The sequence below is a fragment of the Cygnus atratus genome, chromosome 7, assembly GCF_013377495.2.
Source record: "Cygnus atratus isolate AKBS03 ecotype Queensland, Australia chromosome 7, CAtr_DNAZoo_HiC_assembly, whole genome shotgun sequence".
NCBI lineage: Eukaryota > Metazoa > Chordata > Aves > Anseriformes > Anatidae > Cygnus > Cygnus atratus.
The window spans coordinates 21,126,907-21,151,929 of record NC_066368.1 but is presented as its reverse complement, the minus strand read 5'-3'; the positions used below and the strand labels follow the sequence as shown (position 1 = coordinate 21,151,929).

General features: G+C 38.7%; 1 protein-coding gene across 1 annotated transcript; it reads right to left on the bottom strand.

The window, feature by feature from the left end:
• Positions 1-440: 440 nt before the first annotated feature.
• On the bottom strand, positions 441-24,357 carry HELLS (helicase, lymphoid specific). The gene is made up of 22 exons (XM_035542329.2): positions 24,260-24,357; positions 23,992-24,104; positions 21,183-21,305; positions 19,857-19,916; positions 18,804-18,840; positions 18,647-18,711; positions 18,148-18,189; positions 17,163-17,387; positions 15,545-15,727; positions 15,130-15,273; positions 14,277-14,473; positions 13,468-13,564; positions 12,388-12,549; positions 11,750-11,892; positions 10,542-10,680; positions 9,277-9,360; positions 9,078-9,197; positions 6,427-6,543; positions 5,642-5,801; positions 2,497-2,593; positions 2,211-2,287; positions 441-973 (listed from the first exon to the last, which is right to left on the bottom strand). Exons 1-22 carry the CDS (start codon positions 24,288-24,290, stop codon positions 879-881), a joined length of 2,511 nt encoding a protein of 836 aa, XP_035398222.1. The 5' UTR covers positions 24,291-24,357; the 3' UTR covers positions 441-878.
• Positions 24,358-25,023: the final 666 nt, after the last annotated feature.

The window sequence follows — 25,023 nt, the reverse complement described above, 5'->3', positions numbered from 1 at the left end:
ATGCAATTAAAGTTATATGCTTCACCTGCTTTATTATCTACTTCCCTTCCTGTCACTCCTGGAATAAAACCATGCTTCCTGCTGATTTGGAATTTGAATTCTTGTCTTTTCTGCCCCAGCGTTGTCTCAGACTGACCCTTGCCCAGAGGTAGTCCTTGGTCTTCCACATATCCACACATTCTCCTCTTTCCAGTACCCAGAGCTCCCTCTACATGCTTTAGAGGCCAGTCAATAGATAATTGCTGCCTGCAGCAGGAAAGGTTACAGTTTTGTTTGGGTACTCTTAGCTCCCTCATTTTGGAGGTTTATTGTAGTTGGGCATTTATTTTATTTTGATGTGTGAAATGGGCTAAAGGGTTACATAAGTAGAGAAAGAGTGAATAATAGATTTTTAAATAAGCAAAGCCTACGTGCTGTCCGTGTCAAAAAACCTACAACACTTCGGACAAACCAGACATTTATTTATCAAAATAATTTGCAGAAGTTAAAAAAAACAAAACAGAAGCTGTTACAAAGGCATACGCTCTTTCCCTTCCAAATAAGATCATAACACCATATTAAAAAAAAAAAAAAGTGTTTTAGGACTTCCACAGGAAGATTTTACACAAGTTTGCCAGTTTTTACCACTGATCACAAAAGCTAGCTGAAAATATGAAACATGCTCATTTTCTTAATCCTTTATCAGAGGCTAACAAAGCTACAAACATGAAACTATAATAAACATCACACTTTAGAACACGTCAAAATTCACTGAAAGAACTGAGGGATCTGAAAAACGCCATAAAGAGTCAGCATAAAGGATCAGTATGTATAATGACATCTCTGAAAGAGCTGATGTCAGTCATGTTTGTCATGTAAGACAACAGGCCATTTGCACGTTAAAAGACACATTCTGCATTGGAATCCGATGATTCCTCCAAGACCTTGAAGACACCCGTTTTTTTCTTCTTAACTGTGTCAGTTTTCATTTGATCTAGAATTTAAAAAAAAAAAAGTAATAGGTGAATTGTCTGCAACCTTTCTTTTAAAGTACAGCAATACAGAGTGAAAAGTCGTATGTACTCTTATTTCATCTGGATTTGGAAATCAAGTTAATAAAGATCAGTTTGCTCCTTCATAACCACTCAGCAACTAAAAGTTCATGCTTGAAAATATTTTACAGTTGTGTATGAAATTCTGCTTACCGTAGATAAGAAAAAAGAAGCAACCACTATAAAATATGATGCCTGCTAATAACACCACAAAAATAAATGACACCTTTTCCAACCTGAAAGGACAAATCTGATTATTTCATAGCCTGAACTTGTAAAGATAAAGACGGATCATATTGTGTCAGCGCATCAAGAATCATTTCTATATCAACAGTAAATTGAAATAAGCAGTTTGTTGTTTTTTTTTTTGTTTTTTTTTAAAACATTCTTTAGATAGAGCAGGAGAAATTTCAAAGTGTAGTAACTGTTCTCTTCTCCTCAGGCAGTTATTTTACTCAAAATTCACATATCATACATATTTAAGACTAGCTATAAATTCTTTATAAATTCTATAATGACTGTTTTTTCTTCTGTATCTATGTTTTGAGTCTCATCTCTCCTAAAATGCTTTATTTCCTTCAGCATCTTATATCTAATGTTTAGAGAAACTAAAAGTTCCTCTAAACAATTTCTCAGAAGAATTAAGGTTTTTATAATATCTTTGCCTGGTCAATTTACAAAAGCAGACAACCGAAATTTTTTTTTCCCAAAAAATTTTGATCCACTGAGAAGGCATGGTAACCCTCAAAGTTTAGGTTTCTCTCCTTGAAGTTTTACTAGGCTATATTTTGAATTATGAAAGTATCAAAATGGGTTTTCAAATAGGTTTGCTGAAATAAGTTTGTTTTTGTTTTTTTTTCCTGAGAATGACTTCTACTTTGACCAATTACAGCAACTTGCAGTGAAAATTTCTTTGCAAAACATCTGCTTTTCCTTTACAGTGTGTAAGCTTGGGGCACACTATGCATGAATGAGGTTTTCTGGAATACTTTTGTCAAAGTCATCCTCTTCAGCAGATCCTATTGGAAACATCAGCTTTGGGGCTAAAGTGTCTTTCTTCACATGTAAAACAGTTGTGGGGAAGTGAAACTATGACTGTTTTCTAAATATAAAGAATCCTAAAAAAAAAAAAAATGTATTTCTGTCTGACACAAGAGATGGATGAGAATTCTGACTTACCAATAAGATCACTTCTATCCAAGAGTAACTCAAGGTCTTTATCACTGATTACTTTTTCTTTAGATCCTTTAACCTCTCTGTTGAAAAAGAAACACACTCTCAATACAGATAAAAGCATGTAAAAGTTAATAAAGCACAGAAGTCAGTTTTCCATATAGCAGAATCCCTAGGACATTCTTTTCACTCTGAAGATCCGCTTTGTAAAACACGAGAACTATTGACAGCTGCTTGCAAGCTGCAAGTTACAGACTTAATGGTCAACAAAAAAAAGTAAAATTCTACATACCTCTCATAGTCTCTGGATTTCAGTAATTCTAGTAATTCCTGAGGGTCCAGACAGCTCTTTGATTGTGCTAGGCCAGATTTGCCACCTTTAAACTGATCTGTAGAAAGGAGAAATTTTAAGTAGAGACGGAAACAAATTCCATAAACTGTTACATCAATATTAGGCACAGATAGAACAAATCTACTTTTGCATATCGAGGCTAATGTTGTGTTTCATTGTTTCAGCCCTGAACTAAACACATCTTAAGCTAACAGGTTAACTGGTCAAAAAATCAGAGGTGCACGAGAAGTTTACATGCAAGCCTTTCACCGTCTAGCTATAGTATGCAGAAGAACTGATTGAAACACCAATTCACCATGCACACACAGAGCAGAAAAGCCATTAGTCCTACTTACAGTAAAAAGATTGCAAATAAAGTTAGATGGTAGGTGCTGAAGTTTGTTCACTTTGTAATGTAAGCTGGTTGAAACAAAGTAAGCAGCATTAACCACAAGACAGGAAATATATGAAGGATAAACGTTGTTCCACTGTAGAAACTCCCTCAATTTAATAATTTTACAAAAATGACAAAATATATCTTATAGCATAGTCTCTTCAAGAAACCAACCTAACAGTTACCTACACACAAATCACGATGTCAGCACCAACATCCAAAAAGTTATACAAGATTATTTATTACCTTGCTAAATCTAAGCGTGGATGAAGCCAAGCTCGGTCTGTGCACTGCTAGGCCTACTGTCCCGTGCTAAGCTTCCCCAGTTTTTATTAACACATGTACCCATTTCATAGCAAGTCTTCCTCATACCCTTTCATCAGCCTCACTGCTGTTGTTTCCTGTATCTCTGTCTCAGAACACCTCCCCACACATTTCCCCATCTTCCTCCAAGGACTAGCTGTTTCTCAGCAAAGTGCAAATCAAATGAAAGTTCCAGAGGGGTTAGGGCTATAAGATTTCTCTCCTGCTGTGACACACAGGACGCAGGTCACATCCCACATTCTTAGTGATGCAATTTCTCCCTTTACTCATTTGGATAAGTTTTCAGAGTTTCACAAACTATATGGCATTGAATTAGTGCTGTACTTGGGCTGTAATAGTAACACAGAGAAAGCTACAGGAAATGCACGTAACATAAAAAAGAGTTTATGTGCATCACTTCATCTTAGTCTGACATCTACTAAGTTAACTAAAATTGCACTGGTTCTCATGCAGTTTCCTAGGCATCTTTCTATAATAAAGCAGAAACAAAAAGACAGAAGGCACGACATGATGCTGAGCTCAATAAAAACACAGCTTTGCACTATATTTCAATCCTTAAGGTTTGGTACTTGTACTGTACACACCCTACATCGTTGACATGTCTAAGTCAGGCCTTTCTGTGGTGTAAGCTTTATGATATTCATTCCTCATTCATTTCTCAAAATTTCTGATACTTTCTAAATATTCAGAATTACAGGATACATTACATCACCTTTACAACTACAGAGCGAGCCTCAAAGGCTCCTGCAGGGAACATTCCTACAGGCAGGCTTCAACAAAAGTTAGCAAGATAAACATTCAACTTGCTGCAAAACCAAAGACACGACCCTTGCCGCTCAGTATCCTTCCTGTACACTGCCTCATCCTAGTTCCCGCTGCTACTTTAGCATATGGCAGTCATCTAAATATTTGAGTCCATCCTGCCTTGTGGGCTGATGTCATTAGCTCCTCTAGAGAAAAGTCAGATGGCAGTCCTAACAGTCACATGAAGACAGCAGTTACAAAAAGGCTAGGACAAAGGAAGTGTTGAACCATTACCCAACATCATCCAAACAATCCACAGCAATCCACAGCTTAGGCATGACAAATGGCACACTGTGCAGTAGACAGTTACAGGTGTGGCCTTTCTGCCCCTCTTCTGCCCTCCCAAAAACATGGTGGTATTTTTTTTCTCCTTATTATACCACAAGACGTTTTTAAATTCTACAAGTTTAATACACAGCTAATTATTGTCAGAGGTTGCAAGAAATTTTTTTCCTTCCCCAACTGAGCTTACTGTTTGGAAAATACTATAGCAAGCTAGCATCCAAATACAACACACACAGAGTAAGCTACAGAAGCAGAGCAGGATTCCTACAGCACCTAAACAAAACAAATTTACCCCAAAAGAGAAGCTTTATCCCAACCATTTTTTAAAGACCCTTGAGTATGTATGACCAGCTAGACGATCTAGAACACAACGAGAATCACCACTGTTCTGTAAACACACACGCACAAAAAAAGGACTATTGTGCCATTCAGCACTGGTTAATTGCCCCAGAAGAGAATTTATTCTACTGTGGTTACAACAGACTATTCTTAAATTTAAAAAGACATGCAGAAAGGATTCTGAAATTTTCTACAGTGATTTTACAGGTCTAAGACTTGCAGTCGCAACCACATTCAGTAGGAACTCCCAGAAACCAGCTTTCTATAGTACCTACTTACTTTACCAATTTTAATGGAATGCTCCCTATTCAAGCAGCTGCCAGTACAGCTAGAAAACCTATTGATAAACTTCATATCATTAAACACAGCTCTAAATATCATTAGGTAAGCCTACTGCTTCAAATGAAGAATTGTTATAAGCTAAACTGCAAGCAATATCGCAATTTTTGTCTGCTTTTCCATTTACATTCTGGTTCATTTAATTTGGTTATAAGAAAAGACAGTCAACTCAGACTTGTTACTTACTCCCAGCCTTGACATTTTCCATCCTAGAAGTCTAAAACATTTGGGTTGAACAAACTATCATCTTGCTGACATGCTGCTAACAAGCCCCAAAGCTGTACTCCCTCATTGCCTGTTTTTTTCACTTTTATTTATTCCAGGCAGGCTCACCATCCCATCACTTTTTTTTTTTTCCTAAATTACCTACCAGTAAAGAAGTATTCATAACATGGTAACCCCTGAAATAATACAAGTGCTTTCCTTTAATTTGCTGTAGAAGTTACCTGTAATACGTCTAAGAATGCATTTTGAGGAGCAGTGTTATATAGCCATTTTTGGAAGGATGAAGCTATTCATGTTTAAGAAAAAATACTAAAGAGTTTCAAAACAGAGTAGAGGTCTCCAAGATTTAAAGAAGCAACACATGCATAAAGGAAGGCATAAGAGAAGGATACTAACTTTTGTGGATAATCAGCTTCTCCAACTTCCTCTTGGCAGCGGCTCTCTCCACAATCTTCTGATCGATTGTATTTGCTGTCACAAGACGATAGACAACCACTGGTTTTGTCTGGCCAATTCTATGACACCTGTCTTGGGCCTGCAAGTCTGACTGGGGGTTCTGAAGGGATAAGAAAACCAAGTTAGCTGCACTGTTAACTTTTCTCTTTTTAAATGCTACCACAGGCAGCATTTTCAGTCAGTGAGCTGAGTCACAGCTGAAGCAAACAGCAGGGCAGCTATTGTATAATAAAACTGTACATCTCTTCGCTCCTAAAACATGCCCGTGCCAAGCTCTGCTGTTGTAGCTGCACAGCCAGAGCAACCCAGCTAGCTTGACTGCTTCTCCATTACATGCTGCAGTTTCCAACAGATAAACATTTTTTGTATCAAAAATTTAGCCGAGGTTGTTGCTACATTCAAATTACAAATAATAAATTGGAAAAAAGGAAACGCATCTAAAATAGTAACAGAAACAAAAAAGCTCCTACTTTTGGTATAACCCAGGGGACAAACATGCTGGTTTTGCAAACCAGCTCTAACATTGTTTGAGAAGCTATTTTCAAATCAGGCTGTATATTTAACATATAACATGGTAGCGTACATGGCTTATATTGTCATTATGTAACACGTCATTAAATAACACAAGTGGCCCACACCATGATGGTTTACTAAATAATTATTGAAAGCAGCAGTAAAGAAAGCATTTTATGACACATCACTGGGTAAACAGTCTGTCAACATACCCAGTCACTATCGTATATGATAACTGTATCTGCCGCAGTTAGGTTAATGCCCAAGCCTCCAGCTCTCGTGCTCACTAAGAACAGGAAGACTTCAGGGTCATTATTAAACTGATGCATCTGGAAGAGAATAAGACTATTACAAAACAGCAGGTTGATCAAACAAAACATATCTAACATTTTATTTTTAAAAAGACTTATGTTCGGAATTTTAAAATGTAAACAGGTAGAATATAACATACGCTGCCAGAGGTAAGCTAAAGTTTTAAGAGACATTAGGTGCATCTGGGACAGGGCAAGAGCAAGAAGTGAAACAACTGTATTTTCTTATGTGCCAATTTTAGTCAATGTTAGTCAATGAGCTGTCCAACACAGAGTGGAGATAACTACAGTGACATAACCCCAGTCACATTTACCCCCACGTAATCTACCATTCAGTGATATTTTCTTTCCCAAGTTGAGCATAATCCAAGTTGGCAGAGCCTAAAAACATATCTACTTTCTGACACATGGAGCAATCTAAAATTCTGATGTCATCTTGACTGTAACTTCCAGCCTCCTTGTATAACTCCTCTTCTTATTTCAAAACTAAGAATAACTTTCTCAACTCCTACTCAGCATCTAACCTGCTTTCATGACAAGATCCTTCCAAGCGTCAGCACAGCTCCTACCAGGTCTACGAGCAGTTAAATCTGTTCTCTTGTTCTGCACCTACACTACTCTGTGGTAGGCACTGAAGACAAGAACAGAGGGGAAAAGAAGCAAGTTGGACCAGCGTCTTTAAAACTTGCTGCACTTATCCCTTGTTCCCATGGTTTTCTTGAGCCACTCGTTGCTGTTTATGCAGCTGAAACACAGTGGGAACCTAATGCCAAGACATTTTAACTGTATACTAAAAAACGTTAACAGACAAAAAAGTCATGCTTAACATGGATACTTCAACAAAGGGAAAAAAATATAGAAGTCACAGGAGACAAAAGATGGATGTAACTGCATGTCTTCTCATAAGAGGAAGTACCATATGCAATTCTTAACCCAAGAATGAAACAGGACATCTCAACTTCAAAAGACAGACATATTAGCAGGCAAGTGCTGGTTACATTTTCTATATCAGATGTATGCTCGGATGCATGCACTATTTTGAACTTCTCTTGTACCTCTTGGGCCTGCATTGGGCCTATCTGCACTCAGGTTTCCTTTTACACCAAGATTCCCTCTAGCTTTCAAATTACTTTGTAGAATATAGAAGCTGACCTCCAAGTGACTCTTCGTCCAAAGCATGTTTTGCTGGATACATATTACTAAATGAAGTAATGTTCCAACTCACCTCTTGTTACCCTGAGACACTGTTCATTCTCAACTGAGCTATGCATACCCTGCTGGGAGTTCCCACTGGAAGGGAACAAGGTTCTCCTTGCTCAAGCATGTAAACACCTGATTTCTTCAGATTTTTACAGCTGTACACTTCTACATTGATTTTTTTAGTATTCTTTTAACTCCCCTACAACAATCAAACTTCCAGAAGCAAGGCACAGCGTGCCTTGTTTCAGAAATTTCAACCACATCATAGGATGAAAACTTGTGAGGAGGTGAGAAGCAGCAATACAGAGTAAAAGCTTGCATGTCAGATCACAAAACAGTATGGAACAGTACGGAATTCATACCCTCCAAAAGCCATTCACATTCCATTTGCTGACAATTTGCAACCACATAACTGCGTAATCAACTCCCATAAATGCCTAGAAACCAGCAGCACAAAATTTTACCTGCTTAATACAAGACACATTGCTAGTTAGTCTTTGGCTTTTAGGATCATTTTTAACAATAGCAACTTAAATGTTGAGGGGTGTGGCTTTCCTCAGCCACATTGTGGCAGAGAAAAAACAGTGCAAACAAAAGCAGTTTCTGAGCTAGATGATCAGCAAGTCACTGTTTTTCCTCATCTGCATAAATACTGGTACATACTTGTGAGATCATATTGCAACTGCAGCACATCGCCTAGACACATTCTGTATACCTTCTTCCACACCGTGTATGTATTGCTTTTTTACATCCCTGCAAATCCTCAAAGCTTTTCCAAAACCACTCTACATGGCTGCTCTTCATGACAAATACATGCCTCAATAGTAAGGCATTCTGTGATCTTTTCATTATAAGCATGCAAGAACAAAGGATTACACTGTAATGAATCCCGTGTTTTCACTTTCAGGCTGAAGTTACAAGTGTGTAACTAGGTACACAACACCACTTCCTGGAAATCTATTCTTATCTACTCTAACACCTATTTGGTGTTAGACTTGCAGCACACTCCCACAGACACTGGTATAACATCCTGGATGCTAGGAAACAATAGGGCTGGGGTAACACTGGGATTAGCACCTGTTGCAATCTGCATAAATTGCATACTTCACATCTGGGCAACAAGAATATGTGAGCATTCATCATTCTAGGCATACCAAGATGTTGCTTAGTAACATATTTCACTACTTCAGTGTTTCTCAACTGCAGTTTTTAAAGCAGCAGCAAGAACATCAGTTTTCAACATAGATGTCTGTTGCCTATTGAAGGCTAAATGCTGTGCAAAGTCTCATCCCAATGTCACATTAACAGGCACAATTTCGTAACAGGCTCGAAGGACATGAACATGTACTTACATTTTCTTCTCTGTCTGAGTAGGACATAGACCCATCCAATCGACTAAATTTGAAGTCTCTCAAATAGCAGTAATCCATCAAGATGTCAAGCATCATAGTCATTTGTGAGAACAACAAGACCTAAAAAACCAGGAAGATTCCTTAGTACCATTTTTGGTCATCAAGAGACAACTGTGCCAAAAAGAAAAATTGGGCTTACCTTATGTCCTCTCTTTTTCAATTCTGGAAGCATCCGGTCCAAGAGAAGGAACTTGCCTGAATTCTTTACTAAATCTTCATCAACCTTAGAAGAGGGGGAAAAAGGGGAGAAGCAGATGTATATTAGAAGGAAGGATGCCGAGGGTTTTCATCATTCAGAAGCACCAACAAATGCTTACTGAAATAAACTTGTACCATCCTTTTAACTAAAAGCCATAACATTGAAATCGACAAATTGCAAAGTAAGCTGAATCAGTTAAATCATGATGAAATTAAATCAAACCCCACTGTTTTATATGCCCAAATATTTTTTTTTAAATGAATTAACTTTCATCCCATTTCTGGAAGGAATAAAAGTCTTGAAGGTTTCTCTCTTCACATGGAAAAGCAGTTTCTTTCCCAGCTTCTATCAGTGGTAATTAATGCACAAGGCTTCCATCTGCTGGAGACAAGGAAGCACTAGCTGAACAAGCTACAGTTTGAAACAACCTGTTTTCTACACACTAGCATGGTGTTATCTTCTTTTATGCACTGACCTTGCATTGATAAACTTTGACAGTTTTCTCCACAGTGCAGCCAAATCTGTTAACCACACACCAAGCAGGAAACATGATTACAAGAGGCCACAAACTGCATTTAGAGTGTACAAACAAAGCAACTTCAAGTTGATGGAGATTTCCTTCAACTCAAAGTACTTTCTACTTTCCTATATTACCAATTGCCTTGTCTAGATTAAACTGCCAACTGGCCTTTATGATGTACTTCCATTGGACTTTCTCCCTTTCAAGGCATAGATCAGATTCTGTAATCCTCTGAGTAGATGATCCTGTTGTACTTGTCTGCCCTGGAACACCTCTCTTAAAAACTGCCATCATACCTTCTGCAGTGTTTACAGTCTACGTCGTGAACAGTTCACAAACATCAGCATTTTTAGTCTGGAAAATAAACCTTTTTGAGGACAGCTTAAGGCAGATCCTAAAACAGCTTGGCTAAGCAGAAGCCAGCTATTGTTTCAGTTCAATAACTTGCTTCCAGCAGATGAGTGCCTTCATAATGGAGAACACTACAGTATCACTACTGCAGAGGCTAAAGGGACACAGAGGTTTGAACTGCTCCTTCAGATAATGATTCAGACACATGCTGGAATTCAGTAGGGAGGCATATGTAAATACATTGTAAAGGTCATTCCTAACTGCTGTCAGCTCATGATCTATTGTTTCTAAATGCCTAGAATAATTCTTCTTCTAATCCTTTTAATATACGTACCTTGAATTGTTGCGTAGCAGGGTCCAATGGGTATTCAATAAGATAGGGGTGATTACAGCATTTCCTCAGTAACATCATAACATTCTGTAGTTTAAGGTTCACCTCCGAATCCATGGGCATGCTCACTTCTACCACCGGCCTTGAAAGACATGCCGTCTTATTAGTACAGAAAGCATCACCTTCTGTTACAGAAAAAAATAACACCCCCCCCCCCCAAATAATAAATAAAATAAAAAGCAACAGATTCACATGCTGTGTCAAACTTCCTTTAAACCCCTCACAGTTAATAAAGCTATTACCAGACAAGACTTCCTTTAAGTGTCACACTTGGCACCCAAAGGCACTAGAGTTTGCCACTATTGGTTTAAAACACAAAAGGATGGTAAAGTTGTAATCAGAAGCGAAAAAGTGGAACAGAAAAGGGAACTCAAACTTTGTCCTATCTCCCACCGAACAATATATGAACTACTCCAAAATCAGCTCTTGGCCTATCCCAGTTCAGCCACATACACATTGCAGGATTCTACTACAGCTATTTTGCTCTTCCAAACCTAAGAGCTATATCCAGCATAAGGGAACCATGCATGTCATAAAACTAACACAAGCAAATATTTAATACCCATTCTTTCAGAGTACACTGGACTAAATAAAATCTAGCAAAACAAACACAGTTCAGTCCTGTAACTTAAGCCCAATCCTGGCTTTCCTTTCGCCCAAAGGAGTTCCAACCAATTTAGAGCCACCAATGGATCTTGTCAAACTCAGGATTACTTAGCACCCTCAGTCTTGGTCCTCCATTCTGATCATAATTACCAACCAGTAAGTGACCTGTAAGTGTCACAAACACAGCAGTAACCATGCTGGCTATTTGGGTTCCAGCTCTCAGTTTAAACCTACATATTTTATAAAATTTAGCAAGGAAACTAATTATCCCTTTTCTCCAGTCCTGAGCCCAAACTTTGCTTCAAGTATTCCTGAGGAACTCTGTAAAAATCTGGGAGTTAACTGTAACTAACACACAAATATTATCCCTAGTCCTATCATTGAGCCAATGAAAGACAGAAACATAACTGAACAATGTAGACAAAAGTTTTACCTGAACAAAGCATGCAAAATTTAGCAATAAAATCACACAAGTAAAGCTCTGAAGGAATATTAAGAGGACAATACTCAGTATAACAAAAAAGATAATCTTTTAAAGCAGGTACCTCTCTTTTTCCACTTCCTCTTGCATCCTGCTGATCAATTTTTCCAAGTCATCAGGTGAACCATTATGTTCTTCACAATAATCAACCAGTTTTCGACTACGGCGTTTTGGTCGGCCTGTTGGACTCAACTCAATTACTTCTTCCTGTGGGAAACAGCATTGTCATCAACAGCAGACAGCTCCACATTCAAAGGCCTGTGCTGACCCAAGAATTCTCAATCCCGAAGAGAGGTCTCAGCAATATGCTCTATCCAATACTTAGTTTCTGCAGCTGTAAATTTTGCTAAGCAGAAAGAGTGGCCCAAACTCTAAAGGTCTTTAACTGTAGATCTTGAAAGCTTCTGCTCAATTTTTAAAAGCTGCATTAGTACCTTACTGATTTTACAGCAGAAACTCTCAGTTCTATGAAAACTGTCTTTTTCCACTAAGCTACAAGCAACCGAAAGCATACTAACACTCACATATCAGTTCTGTGACCACAGAGGCCAGTCACATCAACAGACACTGAAGTGACGAAAGGGTCAGACTCAAAACGTAAGCAAACGTTTTGGTTACACTAGTAATGAAGCAATGTCAGCGTGGTTTTGCTTATAAATGTGCTTGCTATTAATGGTTTATAACACCCGTATCAGTAGATACCTCGTTATTTCCAAGCAGTTTCCTAATGGTACGATTTACAATGGCAGTATAGAATGTTTCTTGCTTCTTTGCCAGGGGCGCATATACCACAACTTCTCGTTTGGGAGGAACCTCAAGAGCAACGTCAGATTTCAGTCTTCTCAGTAAAAAGGGTGTCAGAATCTGAAACATTGAGCAGTTGTGTTATAATTACTCAAAACTCTCAACAAAGCTAGTTAAAAGAAAAAGACACACAAAAAGTTTGTAAAAATAATGTTTTATCAGTAATTTAAACTAAGGGATTTAATCTGCAGAGCTCCATACTTCATTTTTAAACAGAGATGCCTACTCCAAAACTTTTACACACATACTGGTCACATGTGTTAAAAGAAAAACAAAAGCCCACATCTATGGACATCTTAAAAACTGTCTTTAATAAGCATTGCAGACCTTTCAAATAATTTTCTTAATTGAAAGTAATCTTATTACAAATTAGCTCATTTTGCTTGTTATATTTCTTCAACTTATTCCAGGATAGCCATAAGCCTTTAAAAGCAATATATAAGTTGTCATCAACAATTATATCTAAAAAATATAAATTGTATCTCACACCATCAGCTTACAATGGGAAAATGTGTTTTGAAAGCAGTTACTTTCTCCTCCACCGCCCCTTAAAAAACATTTTGAATGTTAGTTTTGTTTTGCCTTTGAAGACAGGCAAATTATAAAACTAGTTTGTTAAAAGGTTTTCTGTTCAACACCTCAGAGCGGCATAAATTCTCTCAAAGTTATATTTCCACAAGTTCAATATACAAATTAAATCTTTTGGCAGACTGAAGTAAGCAACAGCAATTAAGTTTAACTGAACTCAATTCAGTTCCAAGAACAAAAAAGAGTCTTTATCAAAGAAGTACATTGTTCCTTTCAGCACTTATAAACACCTTAAATATTGGAGGAAAAAAGTAGATACCTAAGTGTAGAAGTGCCACAATAAAAGCCTTGGGGGTCAAAAGTCAGCCCCACAAACAAGATTTTGGTACACTTTGTAATAATGGTCAATGTCCGAAATAAACCATGAAAAAATAACAAAAAAGTGAAAACCTGATGTAGCATATGCAAGATGTTTTGCTCCCTTTCTTTAGCAATGATGTCTTCGGCAGTTTCTGTAATGCTGGTAATGTCAAACCATGATTCAAAACTATAAAAAAACAAAAAAAAGGAATAGCTTACTTCATAGCTATGATTCTTCTTCCTTATATAACTATGCTATTTTTCCTCTCATCCTGTGATTTAAGAAAACAAAGCACTGGTATCTATCACATAGAGAGGGTAAACAGGAGACACTTCTGAAATACACCTGTCAATTCAGATGCTTGAGATTTTAAAAGCAATCAATAAAAATACCTGTATCAGTTGTAATATTTACTATGATCAATTATATTCAATATAGTCTGTAGCTTTTTCCAAATTTAGACTAAATTCAAGACTGGTTTTGGCAACGTTCTTGATCTCCCCATACTGCTTCATAAAAGCATCAGTCTCCCGTGGGTCCCATGCTTGACAGCCTCACACAACTGTCTGTAACACCTTACAAAATCTCAAGCAACTCCAGACACTTATGATCAGACAACCATCTCCCGTCTCACCCCACTGCCTATGTCTTAGTTCAGAACTGAGTTTCCACTATCCATGGAGCTGATAATTACATCCTTCCTTTCTGAAACTATTAGCGTGAAGACAATACACATTTCAAAGTCTTTACAACCAGATGATTATACCAAATTACAACCATATCATAAAAGAACTCTTTAAACAGTGATAGAAGTTTAATTATTAAAGAGCAAGAATAATGCCCAAACAAAACAAAGGGGAATCTTTTTTTTTTTTTTTAAAACCAGACTGCAACCCACCTTTTCAAATCATCAAACACATCTGGCAACAGGAAGTTAAGCAACGACCAAAGTTCTGCCAAGTTGTTTTGCAGGGGGGTACCAGTCAACAGCAGTTTATTGTCTGCATTAAAACGTTTCAATTCTCTGATAAGACGGCAGTTCATATTTTTAATCCTGTGACCTTCATCTACTATCAGGTATTTCCAAAAGCAATTCTACAAACAAGAAACGGTATTTCAGTAAATCTTAGATTACTCCATCAAAATGTGCCCAATGAGCAGCACTAGTAATACTGCCTGATCCTGACCATTAGAAAGATTCTATTTGCTCTTGTTTCTCACTTTGTCAGACCGGAACAGCAGAGTCCAAACAGTTAATGCTTCACAGTGACTGCATTTAGTTTTGATGATTACAGTGAAAACTTCTACAAGAAGCTCTTCTCACTGAAGCAACCACTCTAATATTAACTATGTTACTTATATAAAAACGACAACTTTTCTCCACATCTCTCCCCTCCCTTACCTATGGAGATAATGGGGAAAAAAGCTGTAATACGTAGATTACAGCTGTAAGTGTTGTAATTAATTGCTTGCTTCACTTTTTAAGATAGCATTCTATTTGAAGAATTTCTCAAGCACAAAAAAAAATAATCCAGAGCCCTTTCTACCAAGGATATATATCACAGCAGAACTGAATACCAACGTAGCTGCTGCAGTATGACACTCATTGAACAAGCGGCATGCTGGGCTGTGTGTGTTTTTTGATTGTCTTTTTCTTTTTTCTACTTTATAAAAAAAATGCTTTGTAAAAGCATTGCCATTAGTGATGAGGCATTCCAACTGTCGCAGGATTTTCAGGAGAACGTAGATACCTGCAGGGCATTTCTGTCTCGCATTGCGATTTCAAAGGAAGTAATGACCACCGGATAGATTTGCAGTGATCCTTGTCGCCCATGAATTTTTCGAACCAGTTTACGACGTTCCTGCTGAGCTCCATGATACAGCATTATTGGAATCTGAAAGAAATAAGACTTAGAAGTCAGCTGAATTAAGCTCACTTAAAACTGTAAATCTCACAGGTAGTAAAGATAATTAGCTTGGTTACAAGAAGGCTGTAAATACATAGTAAGACATAGCATAGTGTGTAGTAACAACAAAGAACTATAGTTAACCTGATGTTCTATATAGAAAACATTTTGATGCAAATAATTAAAACTAAGAATTGAGGTAGGAATTTTAAAAAAAGTTCTTTTAGACCCAAGGAAGAAAAACCTTTGTTTCTCTTACCTCTGGAGTAAATCTTTTGAATTCAGACATCCAATTTGGAAGAGTAGACAAAGGACCACATACTAAGAAGGGACCAGGGACTCCTCGCTCCACCATCAGTGCTATTGTTGCGATGCACTGGATTGTCTTCCCCAACCCCATTTCATCAGCTAAAATGCCATTGATACCATTTTCCCAAAGCATCTGCACACACAAAGAAAAATACATAAGCATAGAATAACTATCACACCTTAGGAACAACAAACATCCATAGGAATGTATCATCTGTGGAAACTCTCTACTGGGCACATTCTATATTAGAGATGAATAAGATTTCTCCATGATGAAAATAAAACACCAGCATCTTGTAAGCCCCAGACTGTCATATGTAGGGTAATGTGCTTTGAGCAAATTAAGTGCCTGACTAGGAGGAGAAAAAAAAGAGAACAGTATCAAAGGAAAGGATGTGAACTACTGTTATATCAAAAAGCACTTCAACAGTAAGTATACCTCACAACACTCTGACTTTTACTCATCCTGATTCCAAATTATTACTGTAACTTCCATTTCCAAAAGACCGAGTTACTGTGTTTCAGTTTTATCTTTTCAAGTAGCTTTTGTAGCCACTGCTACTTCAGCATAGGAAAAAGGTGCAATACCTGACCAACACTGCCTGCTGTTCTGGCAAAAATTATTTGTGCCGACACTGCCTATTTCAACAAGTGACAGAGCAATTTCTCACAACAGAACAGAAAGGAAGTACCCTTTGACTATTCTATCTACTGTTCTTAGAGGTTATGAGTGATGGTCCAACAATGGAAGCTGTTTATTCCCCCAGAACAGGCCAACCTTCCTTAGGCACTTCCCAGAGACAGAACAGAATGAGTGAGTTTAGTGGCACTCACTTGTGAGATGAGTTGAAGCCTGTTAAAACAGGATATACATGCTTGTGGGAGCAAGAAAAAAACAAGGGAAATAGGAGATCATCAGCAGAAGGAAAGTTAGTTCTGCCTGACTGACAACAACAACAAAAAGTTGTTCTAATATGGCTTGCAAGCAAGAACAGGGAAAAAATATAATAAAAGAAATGCCCACAAACATAAGTTTCATTGGCTTTTGAAATCAAAGACAAAACAATTTAAAGACATTATGCTAATACCACTAGTTAAGAGTCCATAATGCAAAGAATTGAAAGCTTATTCACGTTAGATGTTTAAAGACTCACCTTGCAGGCCTATGGGGCTAGGCATTCAAGTCCTTGAAAGAGGAAAAACAGTAAGACTGTCCCTCAAATTAAGTATGCATAGACCTACTGCTTTCACAAAGCATTTATTGGAGAGACTGAAAGAACAGTCGAGTTGAACATGAAAATAGATGGAGAAAGCAGAGATGAAGAACACCAACCAAGAAGCTTACAGAAGCCTTTACAAACCCAAATATCCTCCCCACCCTGTAACTTTCTATCTGCATATGGGCAACTTTTTTCATGATACAAGAGTCTGGTGTTACAAAATCATGAAGTCCTTTCCTTCTTCACTTTCCCTTCAGCAACTACAACCACAGATTTCTAGTGTCTCTTCCTCTTTGTTTTCATCTCCAATCAGCAACACATTCAATTTTGTAAACAATTGCTCCTTACCCTTAGCCACTCCATGCCTTCCACCTGGTACCACCTCATTACACCTCCAGTAAAAATCTTTGGCTGTTGAAAAGGCACTGGTTGTCCATTATATTTCCGTACTGGATCAAGGAATTGCTTGGCACTGTGTCGTACAGCTTGACACAATCTATCCTTAATGACACTATTTGAGTCTCCATTTTTCTGCAGGTCTTCTGGACACAGGTTATCAGAAGAGCTTTCATCCTACAGAGGAAAGTTCAAGGAATATGTGACAAGTGGCATGTTTTAACAAAACCCAGCTAAGACATACTTATGCCAAGTGCTGAAACTTCTGGTAAATTTCTGCCAGTCTGTTGTTATGTAGCAAAACAAGCCAGCCCCTGCCACAAAAACTTTGAGTAACTGTCAATGAAAGAGTAAAATTTATTTTTAGGATTAGTATCACCACAAAAGCAGAGGTAACCATGCAAAATTTCAATACCTTAATGGCATCCTTTACTCCTTTGGAATTGAAGAACAATTAGACTATTCTACCCATGAAAGCAAGAAAACGTAAAACCTTGCCAAGAGGCTAACATTTAATGCTGCGATTTCTTTTCTGTAAGTGGATTCTAGATAATATTGGAAAGTAGTACTGCACTTGTAGTTCCTAAGCCACAGTAGAAGCAAAAAAAGACCACACCTTTTAATCTCCAAATTTAAATGCTTTAAAATTGCTGCATCTTAAGGTCTTATATACTGGCACAAACATTTCTTTACTAAATTATTTCCTTCATTTTTGAAAACTACAGTAAAAATCAGAAGTTTTCACCCCTGTTATACAATAATAGGCGTTTAAGTGCATTTACTTGCAGCACGTTTTAAAGCTTCTAACTCAGAACTACAATACATAGCTAAGAGATATTTATTTACAATAAAAGTTTAAAGACATGCTATAAAGTATAAAACGTCCTCCCTCCCTTTGGGCTTAACACATATCCAATAACAACATGTGAAAACATACCTGATTTTCCACTTTACTTTTTTTTGCCACTGATAAGATTTCCTGGAAAAAAAAGAAAAAAATACGCTTATGTGCTTTTCAACTTTAAAGGCTACTCCAATTTGTATTTCAAGAAATCTTTTAATTGAAGAGCCTTTACATACTTGAAGCAAATTTCCATACAACATCATCCATCATACGTGACGGTAACAAGGCAACACATCAGCAAATGCATTTCAGTCACAAAAGATAATTGAATACATCTTCACAGCTTGCCTCCCCAAAAACTTTAAGAAAAGCATTTGGATTCTACAGGTCCAACAACACTACTTGTTATATAGAATTTTGCTGGGAAGTCATACCTTATAGGTAGGCTACTGTTGGCTGTCGGTCAATAATTTCTGATGATAATGTATAAGAATGCATTGCTCCGAAATACAGATGTCATACAGTGATAGTCTCACCAGTTAAAATTTGAGCCACAAAAACCCAAACAAGTCCATTTATAAATACAGCCTACCTCTTTAGACATAATTTCTGAGATGTTGTACGTTCCGTCTTCTCTCCCTCTCTTCTTTTTTGCAGCTATAAGATAACATTTGAGTTTATACAACACATCAAATATTAAAGAAACTGAAAACACCAGTACTGACTAAAGGCAGAACTTAATACGTCACCTGATTTCTCCTCTTTGCCATCAGCTGGACTTTGACCCTAGAAAATAAATATAGAAAGAGGTTCATCATCTCATGCATGTCTAACCACCGTGGCACAAATGAGAGAAACATGCAATCCAACTTAAAGCATTGTCTTTGAAATCTTTTTGAAAGACTTAGTATTATGTAGTTTATAAAAAATATAGCAAAAGTAGTTACTGTTTATCTTTTTCAACCTTGCTTTAGTACGCCAGCACTTAGCCTACTGAATAAGATAAGCAATCATTGCTAAAAAAACAGAACTAAAAGTCAACCCCCACAAGACAAATCCAAACCACGTCCTTGAATAAAAATTACAGAATCATAGAATGGTTTGGGTTAGAAGGGACCTTAAAGATCATCTAATTCCAACCCCCCTGCCATGGGAAGGGACACCTCCCACTAGACGAGGTTGCTGAATTCCACATCCAACCCAGCCTTAAAAAGTTCCAGGGATGGGGCATCCACAGCTTCTATGGCAAACCTGTGCCAATGACTCACCACCCTCATAGTAAGGAATTTCTCCCTTATATCTAATCCAAACCCACACTCTTTTTAGTTTAAAGCCATTATTCCTTGTATGATCACTACGCTCCCTGACAAAGAGTCCTTCACCAGCTGTCTTGTAGGCCCCCTTTAGGTACTGGAAGATCACTCCATATCTCCCTGGAGCTTTCCCTTCTCCAGGCTCAACAACCGCAATTGTCTCAGCCTGTCTTCATAGGAGAGGTGCTCCAGCCCTCTGATCACCTGTATGGGACTCCTCTTGACATGCTCTAATGTAATAGGTCCTTATTATATTGGGGGCCCCATTAGTCAGAAAAGTCTCCTTATTAAGACTGTCATGCTGTGTGACTTTTAAGTAGATTTAAACAGTCTTACTATGATTAAAAATACAGTACAATAGATCTTTCTGCAAGTCAAATCCTGGGTAAGTCTAACTTTAGCTACCTTGACCAGATGATCAAAATTGACATGGCAATTTGACAGACTTATAGCAAAGAGAAGTTGCATAAAACCTCTAGTTAATCTTACCTTTGCAGATTTTAACATCATCTCTCTCTTTTTTTCTAACTTCTCTTTCCTTCTCTGTTCCTAAAAAACAAACAAAAAGACATTTCTTGTATTTAAATGACACTCACAAGAGAGCTATCCATTATAAAAATAACAGATGCAGATTACATTGGTAATGTAGAGTGCCATGTACTCTACAGACTTGAGTGTTTTAGCAGTCTCAGTAAAAGCCTCTATTCTGACATTGTTAAAAATCATAAAACAAAACTTGGGCATGTAAGTGCAACTGCTTTGAATTGCTTGTCAGTGACTACTTTAAACATTTTCAAATACAGTAATTTAAGACGACTCCAACAAAAATATACCCAATTGCAAACTCCTGAAGAGATCACATTTACTACAGCAAGTTTTCCATGTGTGTTAGCTCCCCTTTAACTTCTACGAGTTACCACTTGTGTTCATTGTCAAACAGAATGCAATGTAAGTAGCCTACAATGCCTTTAAGGAAGAAATGCTTTCATATCTTTAAAAATCTAAGATTTTTTGTTCCATTTACTATTTTTACTTGCTGAAAGCAAAAGGACCCTGGGGAAAAAAAAAGATAAGGAACCTTTATAATTATCAGATGGAGCAATAAGACTTAATATTGAAATAGTTATTCTATCAATGAAGTAATCATGAATTTGAGCTGACAATAGACACTAGAGAAGTACTTTAGAAAGGATGTTTCTGCAGCCTGTCAAGCATCACTTATCTGAGCACGTGATTATCCTGACTCTTTTCTTGAGATTCTTCCTCTCTCAAGCTCAAATTCTCACAAGTTTGTACATACAAGGACAATTACAAAAGTAAAGACAAAGACAGATGTGAACCCGTAGATTTAAAAAGCAGAAAACTAAATCATTTCATGGAAGCTCTTGTTCGGGAACAGCATGGTCTGAGATCACTGTAATTTAGAAGTTTGTCCTACATTTAGCATCCTGAAGACAAGCCTCGCCCTCAGCCTTCAGTAATCAACAAAACCAGGCTGCACAACTTCTACATGTCAATTCTTTGCATCGTTCTATCCTCCTTCCAGGTTTTCCAGCTTCCTTAAATTTCGTCTTCCTATCTCTCAGGCCAACAGAAAAATTGTAAAGACATCACCGCTACCTTTATACTGTGATCATAATTCATGCTCTTTCCAGACTGATTTATCTATAAATTTATAGGACAAACTCTGAATATTACGTAAAGCACCACCTCATTCTTGGGCGGTACCTTCCATAGATATTCAGCAGAACTGAAGCAAAAAAAGAGATGACAGTTCATCTTAAGAATCCCCATCACAGAGAAGAATACACTTACCTCCAGTTGCTGCTGTTCCATTTTGGTTAGCAAGAACTTCGAATAAATGTTGCTTTTTTCAAGCAAATGCTGAAGCCTCTTATATCGCATTTCACTTGACTCCCTGTCCCAAGAAGTGCGAGCCTGGCCAACACAAAAAAAGGTCAAGTATTTAAAGATGCTTCAAATTTAATGCCTTACACATAAGAAAGGGTTCTTTTAGAGGATAATCACAATTGTTTCACACCTGCACGAGCATCTCTCTTTGAGTCATTAAATATTTATGATTCATGGGTGTATTCACCCATATGTATCTCTCTATGAAGTGCTCGCTGCAAGATCAGCATAACTGAGGGATGGATTCACTTGCACACGTAAACAGCTCTGCAGCATACCCGCTTCCAGTGCAACAGCACGAGGTATTCAAGGGCTTAAAGATATCTAATCTCTGATTTGTAGATTTAGAGTTAAAAGGAAATCTAAGCTTATTCATAGCCTGCAAAATCTGGGAGAAAAATAAAATTAAATTTCAAAATTCAGCACAGTTTCCTAAGTATTAACCGGGACACCTCCATATACCATTTGCACAAAGGTAGTTTTTCATTAGCAAGATACTCAGATAGCTACAAAGTCATTAGTGCCTAATTTACAGTGGCCAAGTGAATTCCCAGTGTGAAAACAGCAACTTCTCCTTGCTTTGCTTACAAAATCCAAGTGCTTGAATTGCCACTATTTTTAAAAAAAACTTTACCCATTGAATTAGTCAACACAGTGTAATTCACCAAGACTTCTCCAAAAAGTAAAAAAGCATACACCCTGCAGCAGTCAGGTAAAATTGCCTGTTAGATGGAGACTTCAAGCAAGTGAAAAGGTATAAATTAGCATCTCCAAGAGAAACCCAGGAAAGGCAAGATGCAGAGCTTTACAAGATGCTTATCTATGCCACTGCCTTCAGAAGAAACACTGGGAGAAGGGCACACCAAGACAGAAAAGAAAGAATTTTCTGGAACTAAATAGATTAATAGGTAGGGAAAAGATGTTAGCTGACTGAGAGGAGAAACTACAAAAAAGCAGGGTTTCTTCCTCTGAGAAATCATACCTTTGTTTTCCACAAATGGTATGCCAAGTCATTCTTACTAAGTAGCTATCACTCTATTCATTTGTGAGCGGAAGATCTATCTCCGGGTGTTTTTGGGGGGCTACATGGCCTTCTTGCAAATTCTCCATAAAGTTTTTGTTTGCTACTGCTCTCCTCATTTCTGTTTTTTTCTTCAGACAGAACGTACCTGAGTCCAGGAAAACCAACCCTTGACAGCAAAGCCAAGAAACAATATAAGTGAAACTGAAGTACTTCATTCATTGAGTTGGTATTGCTCAATTCGTGTTGGAGTGGAACCCAGCTTCTTTCCATTAATTACTTCATCTGAAAGACTTCATCTTTTGACTGAACCTCCAAGCCTCAACAAGGTTGTTTTTATACCCATTATATTGACTATGGCAAAAATCTGCCACTCATTTTTCATCATTCTACATTCTCATATATTTGCATTGTGGTATTTTGCTCTTAGACCACAAAAAGAACAAGTGACTCATTTGTTGAACTGCTCAAGTCACCTGGCAAGGGGATTGCAGAAGTGAAGCACAAAAAAACATAACAGGAGCTTCAAGAAGATCAACTGTCCCCAAGATGTCAGTAAGCCTGAGTTCAGTGACACGAGTAATCTCCCTTGGTCTGACAGACCCCTGAGCACAGGGTGAAGGCATGGTAGAAGCACACAGGAGAGGGGAGTAACACCCTTGTTAGAGGTAAGCTCTGCAGATCCTTAAGAAATTGAAAGAATAATGAGGGGGGGGGAAAAAAATCAACCACCTCCACCACAACAACATAAAAAGGAAATGAACAGTAGTATCACATTACAGCTGTGACACCTAAGTGGCTGGTTGTGAAAGAAAGAAAGTTTTATGTCCTTTTCTCAATACTTCCTGTGCAATGAGACATATTTACTCTACACGAACTTCCTCCAAATGATTGCCATCAAATTTTTAGTTCAAGGAATAGATGAAGAAAAGTTCAGCTAAGCTCTATCATGAGTTACTGCCTGCAAGAAAGAAGACTATGAGACTTCTAGGAGAATGAAGTAATAAAGAATAAAGTAATATTTTTCGACCACAGAATCATAATGTTGCAGCTTAAAAATGTACCTTTTAAATGAAAATCTTTTCTCAGTAAAGACTGAAAGAGGGGATAAAATTAGTTCCGGGCCTTAGAAATTGTATTTCTCATGTCCCTAAAGTAACGTTTCAACTTTCAGCTACCATTCTCCTGTGGACTGTTCAATACAAAGACAGATGGTTAAACAAAAGAAATAATGAGAATACTCTGAGAGATGGAGGGAAAAAAAAAAAAAAAAAAGGGAAGATTTCTCAAGTGTTTTAAGTAACAGCATTAGCTTCTTAGAGATAAATCCCAGGAGAGCATTTAAGATGCATATTCTTCCACACTTATGTTTTCTTACGCCTGAAATTGAGTACCTTTTATTTCTGGCACGCTGATACCTTGATAATTTGTATCAGCAGCGCTGAAGCACCCTGTTTTTAGGTTGTCTCTCCAAAACAGATTCTTAATACCAACAGCCACAAACACTCAGAGCAGGACAAAAATGAAACACAGCCATGATCATGTCATGTGTGCTACGAAGGCACCATCTCCAGGAGGCTGTTCCAAAAACACCCCCCTCCCCGCCAAGCAGGCACACGGCCGGACAGCAGGCACCAGCCCCGGGGGGGGGGGGGGGGGGGGCGAGGAGCCCCTCCCCCCCAATTCGCTCACCTTCTCCAGCATCTGCCGCTCCTTCTCCAGCCCCGCCGCCTCCAGCTGCTCCTCCTCCGCCAGCATGGCCGGCGTGATCACCGCCTGCTCGCCCATCTCGGCTCCCGGCGGCTCTGCAACGACGGCACGGTTACCCCGGGGCCCTGCCCGACCCGTCCCACCCGGCACCTGCCTGCCCGCCCGCCCGCCCACAGGTCCCGGTCCCGGTCCCGGTCCCGGTCCCGGTCCCCGTCCCCATCCCGGTCCCGGTCCCCGTCCTGGCGCTCACCGCCGCTGCCGCCCGCGCTCCGTGCCGGCATGGCGCCCCCTGCACCGGCTCCGCCGCGCGCCGCCCGCCTCGCGAGAACAAAAGCCGCGCGCTAAGCGGGCCGCGCGAGACGCGGCCGAGGTCTCGCGAGGCGGCCCCGGCGCGCCTCCGGGCGGGCCCCCAAGGGAAGCCATTTTGGGGGGGGGGAGTGGGAGCGGCCGCCTGCTTTTGTGAGGGCTTGTAGAAACACGTCGCATTCATTGCATGTTGGTCTTGGGCGTTTCAGTGGGTTCCTGTCACTGTGTACACGTGTATTGCATAGAATCATTAGGGTTGGAAAGCCCTCCAAGATCACCTGGTCCAACCATCGCCCTACCACCAATGGCACCCACTACACCATGTCCCCAAGCACCACCTTTCCTTGAACACCCCCAGGGAAGGTGACTCCACCATTTCCTTGAACGCTTCTCGTCTGCCAGGAGAGGGCAGGGGAACGCTTAAAACCGAGCGAGAGCTGCACCACCGCCACCACCACTGATGGAAAACCTTTCCCGCTGCGTAGATTGCGTTCAAGTAAATATTTCTGGTGTTGAGAACACAAACACTTCAGCTTGACCCGAAAAACGTCAGCTGTCAAAATAACTCCGGGCGTATCTTATCACCTCCGATCCATTAAAAAAAAAATAAATAAATAAAATAAAATAAAATAAAATAAACACTGTGCTAGCAATTTCTCGCACCTGACTGTCCAAGGGGTCACTAGTTTAAACTCCATGTGCATGGGG